General features: G+C 41.8%; 1 protein-coding gene across 4 annotated transcripts in view; it reads left to right on the top strand.

Annotated features, from left to right (window-relative positions):
- Positions 1–14,868, top strand: part of ST3GAL3 (ST3 beta-galactoside alpha-2,3-sialyltransferase 3) — a 195,474-nt gene that overhangs the window by 110,263 nt on the left and 70,343 nt on the right. For all 4 annotated transcript variants that reach the window (XM_014939199.1, XM_014939201.1, XM_014939200.1 and 1 more), the window contains one exon: positions 6,102–6,196. In XM_014939199.1, coding sequence (XP_014794685.1) covers positions 6,102–6,196 — 95 coding nt within the window. The remainder of the gene's footprint in view (positions 1–6,101; positions 6,197–14,868) is intronic.

Genomic DNA, 14,868 nt, shown 5'->3' with positions numbered 1-14,868 from the left:
TAGGTGATGGAGAGCAAAGAGAACAAGAAGGCTGATGGATGTTCCACAGGCTTTCTTCTGGCAGAGCTGCAAAGGAACAAGTGATTACACCAGCTCAGTAATGGACAAAACCCAAATGCTAGTTATTGGGAAAGGGCAGAGAACAAATCAAAGCAGTGTTGTACCACTGCACAATTCAGTGGCATCTGTATAGAGAATGGCCAAGGAGTTGAGGACTTTTCAGCCTGAAAGTAGGTCTGTAGGCACAAATAGCATGGGAGAAGATGGATAGGGATCAGTGGCTCGCTGTCTCTTCCAAATTGGAACTAGGGGTCTCTAATGGCAGTGATAGGGTGCACTGAGCCAGTGGCCATTTTTCAGTATGAAGTTACTTTATATTATAATTTTGATACAGTACGAATCTTTACTCTATTATCTGATTTTTCTTTTGGACCATTTCTGCAGTTTGTTAAGATCAACTTAATTTTTGGCCTGTTAGAGATTTTCTTCTTGCAGCTGTCCTTTTTTTTTTTCCACTTTTATTTGCTGATTTATTAAAAGTAGTATGTTGGTTGTAGGATGGGATTAATCCTTATTAATACAGTTTCTTAAATTTTTCAGCTGCTTGAGGAATCCTGGAGCTGCTTGGATTTTTGACGGAGGATTAATGTCAATAAGAGATGTGAAATCAGGACATCACAAGCCTCCTCATTCCCTATGCTATCACACCATGCTGCTCCCCAGAGAAGGGGGAGGCAAGGGAGAGAGCATACATCTAGGTCTCACTAGGGAGAAAAAGGAAAAAGTTAGGTTAGATTTTCTATCTGTACTTTTGTAAATGCCTCTATCGGAGCTAATTATTCAGTGCTAGATTGCTTTGGTTTGTATTTTGACCATTTAATTAATAAAATTGGTAGATTTTGTGCCTTCTATCTAACCATGGATGCTTTTGAGCATAAGCAAACAAAAGAGATGGTAGAAGTCATGCTGGGAAAAAAAAAGGAAGTCGTTCTTTTGTGTGTTTTGGTTATTGGGGGTTTTTTTAACAAAAAAAAAAGGGCTGTTCATGCCTTTTTAGAAGGGCAGTGTGCAGGTTATGAACATGAGGTTCTAGCAGCGTTTTGTTTTTTCCTTCAGCTTCCAGCTTTGCTTTGCTGCTGAGCCTAACTAAGAAGCAACAATAGGGTAGGGTGGTTTAAAGGAGGGGAAAAAGAAGGGAAGGAAATATCTGAGAAATAACCCCTTAGTGGATCCTAGTGGCTGCCAATCTGCCTTTCCTTAGTGTCATGGTTTCTAGAAATGTGGTGCCATCTTCTCCTCTACTCTTTCAGGGACTTGGCCTTATCTTCCTCCTTCCTTGTTCTAGACAAAGACTATTGATTGGTTTATTTATTTTACTTTCTCTCTGGTGTAGCTGATTCCCTTCTACATATGTATGTATTAATTGCATTGAAAGCAGCAGGTAGGAGTAGGGAGCTGATTCTAGTCAAGATTAAACACCTGAAGTTGTTCAACAGCTGCTTTGATAGAAGTGGTGCTGGTCTAGGATTTGCACTGTACTTTGGGAAGTTAATGCTGCTGATGTTGATCGAACACCTCAGCACACATCAAAGAGGAGTAGCTCTGAAAGAATCTGTGTATCAAGAACAGAATGGAAATGGTCAGAAAACTTGGCTGGGGAGCTTCAGGCAGGCTGGTCCAGCCTTCCAAGTAAAAAATTTTTTGGGTCACGAATCTTTTTACTTGTCAGGGAGAAAATAACTGGAAATGTAATTTTTTTTTTTTTTTTTTTTTTTTTTGTGTGGCATAAGCTGTAATCTCCTAAGCACAAATATGTATCACACTTTCTTGTGTATATAGATTCTTGTTTATGAATAGTTTCCTAGCAGTACACTTCCCTTCGCTGTGTGCAGTGACAAATTGTGTTAGAGATTTTGTATAAGGAATGTCTTTGTATAAGGAATGCAAACTTGAGAGCGGGGAGAGATTTGGACTGTACCTCATAATTATAATTTCCAGCATTTCATAGAATCATTTAGGTTGGAAAAAACCTTAAGGATCATTGAGTCCAGATTTTGTTGAATTAGATGTCATTTGCTGTTTTGTTGGGGTATGTGATTTTAGATGCTTGGCATTTCTCTCCAAAATCATGCAGGTGCCCCAGGCACCCAAATTTCTCACCTTTTTAATGGCTGTCATGTGCTATGAGGTTGCATTATGTCTGTTTTGGAGTTTGAGGTGGGGTAGCTAGGAAGTGGTTAAAAATCAAACTTGAAAAAATCAAAACTCTCACTTTACATGCTGTTTGCCCACAGAGCACAAGCCTATTTCAGGTTCAGAGCTGTGGTTGTGGGTGAAGCCCACCTGCCTTGAGGCAGCAGCGGCAGAGGACTCGGGTAAAACGCAGCATCCCTGCTCAGTAGATACAAAATTTAACATCATTCAGAAACATTTACTTCTTCTCTTTGACAAACTCCCACGCATTCCTTGGAATGTATTTTAGGTGCTCTGCAGAGAGCATTCCCATGGCCTGTTTAAGGCATATCCTGATATTTCCTGAAGGGTCCTAGAATACGCCAGACGCGGTTCGGAGCCGAGACAGAACAGCCATGCTCCTGGAGAGGTCTGGCAGACACCATTTCCCTGTCGCTGCTGGACATCAGCTCTGGCCTGCTCTAATTTATTGAGGTGGCAAAGCACTTCTCATAGATCATGAGCTTACAGCATTCAGGATTTCTTAATATTTCCAAAATGGAATTAACTTCAAGATTTATGGGAGCTAAATATCCTCTAATTTGCTCTTTTTTCCCCGTATGGATATAGTATTTCCCCCAAAACTGTTCCTCCTTCCTCTTTAAATGAAGCAAAAATGCGAATTAAAAGTCGGTTTCTCTGTCTCTGTGTATGATGTTGTTAAATATTACCAATAGTAGGAGGTGGTCTAAGGCTATTGTGTTCCTTGCTAGAAAAGTCTTGAAGTAAACTTCAAGCAAATACAATAACAAAGCCAATGGTCACTTCACCCTTCTCTTTGAGCATCACTTTGGTTACATGCAGAAGGGACATACAGAACATCAGATGAGTCCTGCTTCAGCTACCTTTGGTAAGTCCCCTTGGGTCCCAGGGAGTCCCAGGAGGATCTGACCTTCCTCCTGGTTTTACCAGCCCCCTTGTAAGGGGGAATCTGCATTAGGGACAGACATCCAATATTCCATGTCAGACTACTGTAAACTCTCTTTTCCTGGTATATGACTTGCAAATAGACTAGTTAATTGCATCCGTAAATAATACCAACTTCTGACCTGAAGCCTGACCTTACAGCCTCTACCTTCTCTTTTCTTCAGTGATCTTAACTAGCTAAGTGTTTTATTTACACTGCACTACTTTGTAGCATTATTGTAGGGAATCCTCTTGGTCCAGATCTTTGGCCCTCAACATAAGAAGGACATGGACCTATTGGACTGAGTCCAGAGGAGGCCACGAAGATAATCAGAGGGCTGGAGCACCTCTCCTATGAGGACAGGCTGAGAGAATTGAGGCTGTTCATCCGAGAAAAGAGAAGGCTCCAGGGAGACCTTCTAGCTCCTTCCAGTTCCCGAAGGGAGCCCACAGGAAAGGTGAGAAGGGACTCTATATCAGGGAGTGTAGTGATAGGACAAGGGGTAACAGTTTTGAACTGAAAGAGGGGAGATTTAGATTAGATACTAGGAAGAAATTCGTTACTGTGAGGGCGTGAGACACTGGAACAGGTTGCCCAGAGAAGCTGTGGATGCCCCATCCCTGGAGGTGTTCAAGGTCAGGCTGGATGGGGCTTTGAGCAACCTGGTCTAGTGGGAGGTGTCCCTGCCCATGGCAGGGGGGGTGGAACTAGATGATCTTTAGAGTCCCTTCCAACTCTAATCATGCTGTGATTCCTGAAAGGAGAATAAAACCTACTCTCATATACGCATTTTCTGAAGCATTGAAGATTTTCCTGAAGATTGCGTGTCACAGTGGCAACCAGAGTAGCTGGTGATATAACAAACCAGGTGACCTAACAAACCAGCCCAAAGGTGCTAGTGAGCCCCATCATCTGTCACTGTGGCTGCTGCTTGGGGAGAATGGGGACCATACTGTGGTACCTGACATCCGCTATTAGTTCAAGTGGTGGCTGTAAAGGAAGAGCTGTGAACATCAGTGCCATTCAGGTTATAAAAGCTCTTGCATTGTATGAGATTCCTGCAAAGATTCCTCCTATTGACGTTGGAAGGAGGTGGTGATAACTCCTTGGAGAGCCACCAGTGTAACGTGATATTACTCTTCAGAGCACTAACACGCTTGAAAAAACATAGAACTAATTTGTCAGGTTATTGAAGCTTTTAGGATATTTTCAGAGTATTATTGTATCCTGTTCTTTTTCTTTTTTTTTTTTAATAGGCCTGTGAGTTTGGTTTTTTTTACTTAAGATCTTCAGAAGCCACAACATATCTAACACATCTTCCCACCTTTTCCCAGATAAAGTTATATAGATCCTTTCGTATCCTCAGCTCTGGAGAAACATCCCTCTCCTTCTAGATCAGCTGCGTAATCTGTGCATCCTACTTTTATGGTTATAGAAGATCTTAGTAAAGATTGCATGACTGGATGTGAAGCAGTGTGTGTGTGGATGAGTTGGAGTCTTCTGAGTCTTCTGTTCTTGTTATGTTAAATGTTCTTGATCTCCCTTTTCCCCCTTCCCAGAGATGTCTGCAAACCCTGATGTCCTGGACATCTGTGATAGGACTATACTTTGAGCAGTTTGTAATTCAGAATTCATTCCAGCCTTTCCTCACCGTGGTGCTGTCTGAAATTGTTGCTCTGTACCTGGCTGTGGCATAGTGTGGATGAGTTTATCTTAAATCAGGTAGTTGAAGTCCAAAAGTTACCTGATTGCTGTAGCATGGAGTTGGATGGTGAGTGCAAAAACAGCCTGAAGGGAGGGTTAAACCCCGGTGTGTTACATCTATCCCACTACCGGTACCCAGGTGAGCCAGGCTGTACCTACTTCAGATACGTGTGATTGCACTTGCAGCAAGGCAATAATGGAGAGGTACTCTCTGACTCTGAACATGCGGTACATTCCTTTCTTCATTTCTGTAGCGTAGTGTGATTGATTTTGGTCCAGAACATCCCTGCTGCTGTTTTGATATGATTGAATGAACAGGTTTCTAATAGTGCTAGCATATTTCCTAGCCGTGATCTTGATGCTCTCAGAAATGGTCCCATATGAAAATTAATATTTCTGTAGTTTATTTTGCTAATTGTTTCCTTCCACTGTACTAATTGTTTCTAGAAGAGACAATTTTTTAGTAGCTGCAATGTTTGTCTGTTGAGGGTGTAATTAGGATAATGTATTCCCATAATGACATGATTAAGAAGGACTGGTTCTCTCTTTTGTAAATGAGTTTGCATAGATCACAACTGTTTGGTTTGGCAAGGACCTCTCTTGAATCATTTATGTGTTAATGAATGCAGAATAAAACACCTACATCTGTACTGAATTTCCATTCTCTGTAAGCTCAGTGCTGCTTCACGATCTGAACCGTTTCCTTTCTTGCCTGTGTTATGATAGCTGCTGTGTTTGGGCATATGAGTGAGGCAGAAGCAGCCGTGGGAGCAGATGACCCCAGCCTTGCTCTCCACATGGATTTGCCCAGTGCATTTGTACCTGCACAGAGCAGCAGGCTTATATCTAACATGCAGTGTACAGGCAGCTCCCCACCCCTTCCTCACACGCTCACGTAGACAGCACATGAATTGGCTTGTGCTTACAAAGCTGGAAGTAAAACTGCCTGAACTCTGGTTGCAATTTACAACTTATTGTCACTAAATTAAGTCAAACAATAGTGTGGAAGCTCTAAATAGCTGAGTGGAAGTGATTGCCAGGTTGACAACTAGAGTGTTTTGGGTGTCCTCATGGCACAAATTCAGACAGATTTGTTCCACTGCAAGCACCTTTGGGTAAAAGGAAAATCCTCCACGTTACTGTATTGCAGTGGAAGAATGTAGAATCAGCACTTGAGTATGGTTTCTCTCAACCTCCCTACAAAAATATATCCTTCCTAGTTCAGGAGTTAATCTCTCTCTCATTTTGGTTTTCTCAGGTTCTCGAAGCCGGCACCAATGTTCTTGGATGATTCCTTCAGGAAATGGGCACGTATCAGGGACTTTGTACCCCCCTTTGGAATTAAAGGACAAGGTATGAGAAAACTGTACAACTGTTGGAAAAGGTGGTCATTCTGTAGATGACACGTCTTGTTTTTCTGTATTGAAAGCTCAGGTCGTCCCTTGGTCTCAACTTTTTTCCTGTTCTAGAGGAACATTGTACTTGTAGCGCTCAAGCTCAAAATGGTTTTTACAGTTGGAAAGTGGACCTCAGAGGCTTGTCTTAGGGAGGATGGTTTAGCACATGGTGACAGTTAGTGCAGCAATGGCAATTTAGATGTACTCTCATTCTGGAAGAAGCATTTTGACATTAACTGCTGTAGCATCCTGTAACATCTTGGCTGACAGCAGATAGAGTCCAAACTGATTTAAAGTACCTTTAGGTAGGTAATTCTGTAAAGAATAGGAAGGACTCCTCTTTCTGAGTATTGGAGCTTTGGGACTGACCACTGATACAAATCTTTTGGTTGTATAATTATTTTATAGTTGTGCTATTTGTAGACTTGTATAACAAATAGGAAAAATTTGTTCATATCCTTTGGTCATGATTTGTAATATGCCCTGTCCTCCAGCTGGAGTGTGGCAGCAAAGACTGTGTCTCAGGTGTGCTGTGGGAGAGCAAGAGTGGTGATGAGATGGGAGCCAGTAGCCCACCCAGCAAATGGTATATTTTGCGGGTGACATAAGCTCCTTGTATCCCACATGTGCCACCACAGGCCTCTCTGAGTGAGTAGTGGTGGAGCAGAAGGATTATGGTCATAACAGTGATTTGCTGCAGACTTCCTGAAGTCTGATGTATTTATTAAGAAGTGCTTGTAGCGTTGCATCAACGTCCAAGATTATTTTTTTTTTTCCACTGACAAATTTAAGATTACAGATGGCCCCCAGAGGAATTGAAATACCTGGTGGACAAAGGACTGCAGCCACAATAGGCTTGGGTCTGTCCCTCTCCCTGGAAGCAGATGTGGTAATTGTCAGAACAATATCTGATCAAATCAAGGGCTCTACTGACAAATTTCTTTTGGCTTGCATCAATTCCCTTCTTTGTTTTGTGTATGCCCATTCCTTGTCCAGTTGGTCTTTTGCAGCTCAATAGGCAACTAATTACTGTCCCCTAAATCAGCCAGCAGAGTTTGCAGCAAAGAAACAACAGTGGCAGCACAAGTGGAAGGCTGTGTTGACCGCAGGAGGGCTTGTCCCCTTCTAACAGGCACACAAGGTGTACAAAGCTAGGGCAAGCTGCCTGACCAACGTGGAGGTGGGATTTGCAATTACACATGATGTCAGCTAGACCTAATAAAAATCATTCCGTTAAACTGAGTCCAAATGGAGAAATTCACCAAAAGGGGATGACGGAACGGCTCTGGCAGCCTTCTCCCTGGGTTTGTTGCCAGCTTGTATCACCACTGCAATGTTATGTAAATCTGGTGTTTTATATTGGATTTCCTCAGTTAAAAAGAGAAATGAGAAATTGCCATTATTTAAATGGCTGTGAGCTGAAGCCATGGGACGGAAACCGTTGAATGGGTTATTTTTTTAATGCCCTCCTGGGACTGAATTTTGTGCCAAGTTTCAGTCTGGAGCAAGTTCTGTGTGTGGGAGGGTTGAATTATAAATCTCTGCAGCCCAGGATTTCTAATGGCTGTGCTGACAGGCTGTGAGTCCTAGCGATGCGAATGGCGCCCTTTCATGTTACACATCACTTGGAATTCTTGCATCAGTCTTTTCTGGCTGTCCCACGGGATGCCTCCTGGCTCAGCTGAGTGATTGGATGATGGGATCAGCACCTCATTAGGGCTTTCAGTCAGGGCAATCTACTGATATCCAAACAACTGACCCAGGCAGGCAGCGTGGAGCGCAGTCACGTGCTGCTGCGAGATGAAGACTATCAGAGCTGGGATGTGCATGGGAAAAAGAGTAGTCGGGGCGGCTGAGAAAGCGTAGAGAGAGACATGCCTGTGTTGAAACAGACGGGGCAGGAGTTCTGCTCTGTGCATTAGCAAGCCCTGTGACACCATCAGCTGGGATTTCTGACGTGCATCACACTGGGAAAGGCCATCAGTGTTTATTATAGACACCGACTGTAGCTGGGTTGGTAATGGGAAGATTTTGCTGAGAACTCCGTGAATATCACCCGGTGTTTTCAAGTCACTGTGATCTAGTCCAAGTGCAAAATGGTTTTTTTGTGTGTGAAATATAGATACAGGATGAGCTCACTTTCAGTCATACTGCATCTTCCAAGAAACTCCTAGAAACTAATCTGTGGTAGCTTGAAAGTACTAAAGTTATGAAATCAAGAGATCCTTAGCAGCTTGGAGGCTAATCCACCATTTCTGCTTTCTCTTGTTAAAGTTTCTCTCTATTCTTCAGACACTTAGCTAAGTTTTTCTTTGATTTGCCTCTGAAAAGGACTGAAAGAAGTCCTTTTTCATCCATCACTTGGTGTTTACTGGTCCAAGAGAGAACAATTCCAAGATTGCAAGAACAAGTCTTGCAATCTTCAGGGGAAAGCAGCTTTTGAGGAGCATTGTCTACTGAGCTGCACTAATTTGAAATAACACGTCTGTATAAATTACATGTAAAAGAGTAGAAATGGCTCAGAAATTTTCAGGGCAGGACTACCGCTCTTTAAAAGCGATCATATCAAGGAGAAAGCAGTATGTTGATCATTTTGACACAGTTCGTCAGGGATCTTCATTTTCTTCAAAAAGAATCTGATTTTAAAGACAGTCCTTCCATCTCCAGTTTCTAAAAAATACTCAGTGTAACATAGAAAGTGTCTTTCTTCGTGAAAGAATGTTCTCTCATCTTCTCCATTGGTCATTTTCTGATTTGACTGTTAGCCCATGCAAGGGGGTTTTATGACCAGAATTCTCCACTCTCTCCAAGAGCATTTGTTTGTAGAAAGCCTCAAGGTGGGTGAGGTTCTGAATATGAAAGTTTTTAGACTTTCCCCCAAATAGTACTGGTTCTGAATTGGACTATTGCAGTAGGAATAACGCACATCTCATGTTAGATTGGAAACTGCTGCTATTGTTGATTAACTACCTTGGTGATTACTTGTCTGCTAAAAGAAAGAAGCACAAGAATAAGCAGGTGGTGACCCTACTGCTTTATGAACAGGACTTTCTGAGATGAGGCACGCAGTAGGAAGTCTTGTGCAAGCTCATTTTGAACAGTGGTCTCTGAGTGTCCGATACAAGGTATTAGAAATAGATGAAGAGGCGTTTATAATTTTGTACCTTTTTCTTAAACTGTCTTAAGTGGGCAGAGAGTTTTAGTACATGTTGCACTTGTTGACTCCGCCTCCGTTCACCAAAGATACGGACCAAGGACTGATCCTAATTGATCCCAATTTCCAGCAACCTGGGTCCAAAGTGGAGCTGAGAACTGTCAGGAGTGTTTGAGCTGGTACAGCAGTTTGAAGATGTCAGTGCATTCATCACAGATGTCTGTAGCCCTTTGTGGGAGCTCTTGCTTTCTCTGTGTGCAGAGAACAGGGGAAGCAATAGATATGTCATATTTCTGAGAAGGTGTGAGTGTATTTGCTCATGGGTTTAATGCCACCCAGGCTCACTACAAATACTTAGTTTAGCCTTTTGTGTAACAATGGCTCTAGGTTTCACCCAGTGACTTCTTCAACTGGCTATGAACGTATGAGGTTATCTTTCAGAATCTAAATCAAGATTTTCTAAATGGTGAAGAATGACCGTGTTGTCAAATAGGCCAGTGTCATACGTACAGTACTTTAAAAAATGAGACTGTTACTGCCATGTTGAGCTGTGTTGTCTCCTTCTATGTGACTTGACAGACACTAGAAATGGGATGTGCCAACATGAGTGCTTGGAAATGATGACTCCATCTCTATTAATAAATAAAATGACTGACTTCTGGTCCTGAAGGCAGCTGAGCTCATTGTTCAAACAGGTTAACTCCCTGCCCGCCCCCCACCAGAAGAGGGTGGTTGTATCCAGGCTTCCTATCAAGAAAGGTCACTGGCCTGTATTAGCCTGTGACCTTATGAATGCGTGAGAATTACAGGGGAGGACATTTGTTGGCCCTGATGAAAACCATTGGGGAACTGTGCTAACACTTTAATGGTATGGACTCGTGTAGGACAGCGTGCCTGCTGCTGATTTGTTTATTAGCGTGTATATAGCCAAAGGGAGGGATGTCATTCAGGAACACGATGAAATTGATTAACCTTAAGAGTTGTTGAGAAGATCAAACTATAACAAGAAGTTGGAACTCTAAAAGCTACAAATGTCAAGATGTCCTGTGGGGGACAGCTCAGGCTGCCGAGCACCCTCCTGTGTCCCAGGCTATTGTTCTGGCATTAACTGGGCTGTTGGAGTGCCTCCCACATTTCACCATTTGCGAGGGTCTAATTTGCTTGTAGGAATTCTTCTTTCCCAGCAGCCACCAAGCCTGCTTTTTGCAGCTTTTCTGTGCAGAGGAAGGAGACTGCAGCAATCTCAGGCTCTTAAACAAGTTACTTTTAGATTATTTGTTTTAATTGAAATTGAAATTTCTTCTTTTCTATTTGCACCCTTTTCTAGCAGTGCTTCTATCAGTGTAACATATGGAAGTATGAAAGTGCATGTGCTGTCCATATTGTTGCAGACATTCTCTAGCATGTGCGCTGCTTTCGGGGTTAAATTCGTCAATGAATAAGCAATGGAAAAATTGTTTATAGTGTTAGTGAGATTATTAATCCCAGAGGGCCTCCTCCCCAAATTTACCTCTGTAGCTAAAGCAAAAGGAAAGAGTTATTTGGAGAAGGGCAACAAAACAAGACTGGAGAAATACCTGACTATTAATAGAATTTCTCAGTACATGTGGCTTAAAGAATATAAAAGGCTTTCATAAGAAAGAGTAGCTAGTATCTGGCATCCTCTCTGTGTAATGAGGACGGGAGAGTTGCTGCAGTTTTTTTTTTAACTTAAGTGAAAACATATGGCACAGCATACACTAAAAAAGCTAAACAAACATGATCCATGTAATATCTCTTCCATGCATTTAGTCAGTAATTGTGTCATTGCTTAGCAGTAATTATAGGTCTTCACTTCTACCTTTGTTCCTGCTAGATTGTTTTAAGTGGAGAGGCTGCTTTGCTGGCCCTGACTCAGTTTGTCTTTGAAGGTGATATTTATTTCTCAGGGAGTGAATGTCAAGACATTCACTATCTCAGAATTTGCCTCCCACCAGGAATCTAGGAAACAATTTCTCCCCCATGGTGATAAGAAAATATTAAGAACGTGTTAGAAGTGCTACAGTTTTATCAAATGTACTGGTACATGGTACTGGCCAGGAGACTTCATATTTTCATCTGTACAAGAGGGGCATCTGGAACTGGTGACACATTTGGTGACAAAGAAGTCAAGCCTTTTCCCAGAGCACCAATGCTAATAGATGTATTGTGCAATGGTTAATTGTTCTCGTATTTGGTTTTATGTGGATGTTTTCTTTTGTGTTAGTCCTTCTGGGAAGAACCATGGTTCAGGGCTGCTTAGCAGTGATTTCATGAGTCTCATGGGGGAGATGTCATTCATCTTCAGTGAAAATGTTGAGTTTTTGAGCGTGCAAAAGTTGGCATATCAAAATGTTATCGGGAGAAAATCTCCTCTCTTTTCATGCATGTTCTTTTTTTGCATAGCTTTTTCTTCCACATCAACTTTCTTGGCACGAGCAATACTTTATCTCTGAAAAAACATATTCACTTGGACATCACAGTTGAAATTTACAGCAGACCCAACGAAAAGCTATCAGAAAAGTAGGTCTTTTCCGACCTACTCTTCCAGCTCTTTATAGTGGTTGCAGTACCACAAGCAAACACCTTCTCTGTGTTTAACTGGATCTGGTTGATAATGAGGTGTCTCTTTTCTGATTTAATTCTCTAACCTTGTCTTTATGTTGTTAGCTGTGCTCTGTTGTACGGATGATTTTTCCTGCTGTGAGAATTTTTTTGTTCTTTATGTGTTCTTCCTTAACAAATAAACCAGAAGCACGAGCATCTATATCTGTTGGTTCTGTTCAGAGCAGGTATTAACAGAAAATTGTCGTTTCTTCTTGAGTTTGAGGCAGATTTCTGAACTGGTTTCCACTAGAATATTACATTTGACCAAAATTGGTAAGAGTTGCTATTATCACATGGGAATATATCTATAAAAACAATGCTGTTTCCCCAGGGAATCTAGCTGATTTTATAGCCTCAAGAAACTGAATGAGAGGTTTAAAGGGAAAAAATGTAAAAGTTGCAGAAGAGGTAGAGCTTTCCGTTTCTGAATAAAGCCTCTAAAGGGAAGTTATATTGTGAATTTTGAAGTTAAATCAATTCTCACTCTTGAGCTCTTTTGATGAAAGTACAACCCTCCAGGGCAGTCCCTTCTTTCAATCAAAATTTATGCTTTGCTCTTGAATGTGCTTGAAGAATAGTCTTTCTCCCAACCATCTGAGAAGGGAAAGGTGCCCCAAGCTTGCAGTTAATTCGGTGACTCCATATTCGAATTCTTCCCAGAAGTGTTGAAGTGCAGTTGAGACATGGATATTATTCCTGTCCTTTACCTCCTAGAGGGAAGAGCAGGTCTTCTCTGGCTGTTGTGTTTTGAAGTGCCACATCTTAATGCTTCTGCTGGGGTCAGGAGGGTTAGAAATCCCTGTAGTAGTTACTGAGTTTTTTTGGCCTTGAAGACATTGCCTGGCCACCTGTGAAGGGGCATCAAAAATGCAGCAACAACGGGAAGAACAGCCCTCTAGAACAACTGTGTTTATTTTCCCACTTGTCTTTGGACAGCACATTGTGAATCTTTCAAGGTCCGTTTTCATTTGGTGTGAACTAGCCTGTTTCCACAGGCTTTATTGCTTCCTGTGCATCAGACTTGAGTTTGGATCAAAATGGTTAATGCATAGTTATTGCAAAATGTTGCCCGTTTTTTGGCATAATTGTTTTTTAAATTAATGTTCCAACTTTCCAAGCCCTGGCATTATGTTGGGAACTAAGCTTGTATTCTGAAAAAACAAACTCTTGGTTGTGAAGAAAAGAAAATCCCTGAAGGCTCTAAAACTACGATGTAAATCAAGAGTCCAAATGTTATGTATTTTATTTATATCTTGTTATAAAAAAAGGCCTTGAGGGCTTTCTGGAGCTTACATCTAATGCATGCCAGGTTTTCCTAAAATTGTTAGGGAGGTACCATGCATCTTCAGTCTTTCTTTTTTTTTCTTTTGTTTTGTATCTATGCAACATTATATGGATGTTGCTTTAATACCATGAGAAATCAGCACTGGAAGTGTTGTGATATTGGAAGTAATGGCAGTTTTAAGTCCTGCTGTTAGCAAGGTGTATCTTAAGCAAACCACCTCAGCTGGCACAGCTAATGACCTGAAGAAACCATTTGCTTGTTTTTACTCACAAGAGCTGATTTGGGTACAGATTCCTGCAGTTTGTAGTTAACTGTCTTTGAGAGCTAGTTCATGTGTTTGCAATTTGCTTTTAAGTTCTGGAAGTCTTTGTAGCTTCTTTTCTCCTGCATAGACCTCATAAAGTTGCCCAATCAATAAAAAGAAGTGGTGCGGGAAATTTCAGGCTCACTTTGGTATCTGCTGTACTCACTGGATTTATAGCTTCAGTAAAATACAAATCACATCTGTCTGCAACTAGACATGGTGTTTCTGGGAGAGAGCTGGAGGACAGAGTATGTAGTGGGACTTGGGTCCATGGCCTTGTGCTGGGCACCATGGTGGCAAATCCTTCTGTAGAAGATCACTTCTCAGCTCCTGTATGGAGCAAAAGCTTAAAGTAAAAAAAAAGTGCTGAAGAAGGCACTTTGGACAGAGCTGAACTTTCTGGGTAGTGTAAAAAAAAAAAAAAGTATGCACTGGGTTTGTGCTTACAGCTTGTTTGTAAATATTGCAATTTGTTTAACCCAGAGCATTGATAGCTTGCTCTCCCCGTGAAGCTGACACACGTGTCATTCTGTTATTGTGGGACAGGGACACACATGCAGAGGAGACTGGCACGCTTCAGGGATGTCTATCAACCTCACTCTACTTAATGTATTCCCAAAAGCTGAAGCTGATGCCTACAAGCTGAAGTATTGTGCAGAAGTGCTGGTTAGAGGAGTAGGAGTTGGGTGACCAGCAGTGGAGATAGACACTGACCACAGCTCGCTGGGCAAACATGAAGAACTGCAGCATTACACTGTTCCCTGACCCTAATGCATAGGATTCAGATACTTACTGCTAGCAATAAGGGCATGTAGACTTGCCAGTTTTTGAGGAAGATGGCTGGTATGGACACCTTGAAAAATTACAGCCTCTTCTTTTGGCAGCTTGAGAGTGCATGAACAAGCCCAATTTGCCTACTTCCAATGCAGGCAGAAGGTAAACCCTGTGAGATGCCTGCAGTAAGACCTGTGGTGTGGAAAGGTCTCCCCATCTTTTTTTTAATGATACAAGCGAGGAGCTTATACATTAGAAACAACAATGTTAAGTGTTGTTGACATTTACAGTGAAGTTCTCAACTCCTCCACATAAATAGCAGAGAAAATGGCTAGAATTTAGACTTAGGCAGGTTCTCACTGTGTGGTCACTGCCTGCCAAACTTCTAACTATTTACTTTTAGCTTTTCCAAATGTCTGAAAATTTCAGGGTCAACCTAAAGTCAAGACATACTTGTGTTCAGAGAAATCATGCAGTCCTGAGATG

Source organism: Calidris pugnax, unplaced genomic scaffold (assembly GCF_001431845.1).
Source record: "Calidris pugnax isolate Ruff unplaced genomic scaffold, ASM143184v1 scaffold18, whole genome shotgun sequence".
NCBI lineage: Eukaryota > Metazoa > Chordata > Aves > Charadriiformes > Scolopacidae > Calidris > Calidris pugnax.
Note: the sequence above shows the minus strand (reverse complement) of the source record. Positions and strands in the feature narration are given on the sequence as shown.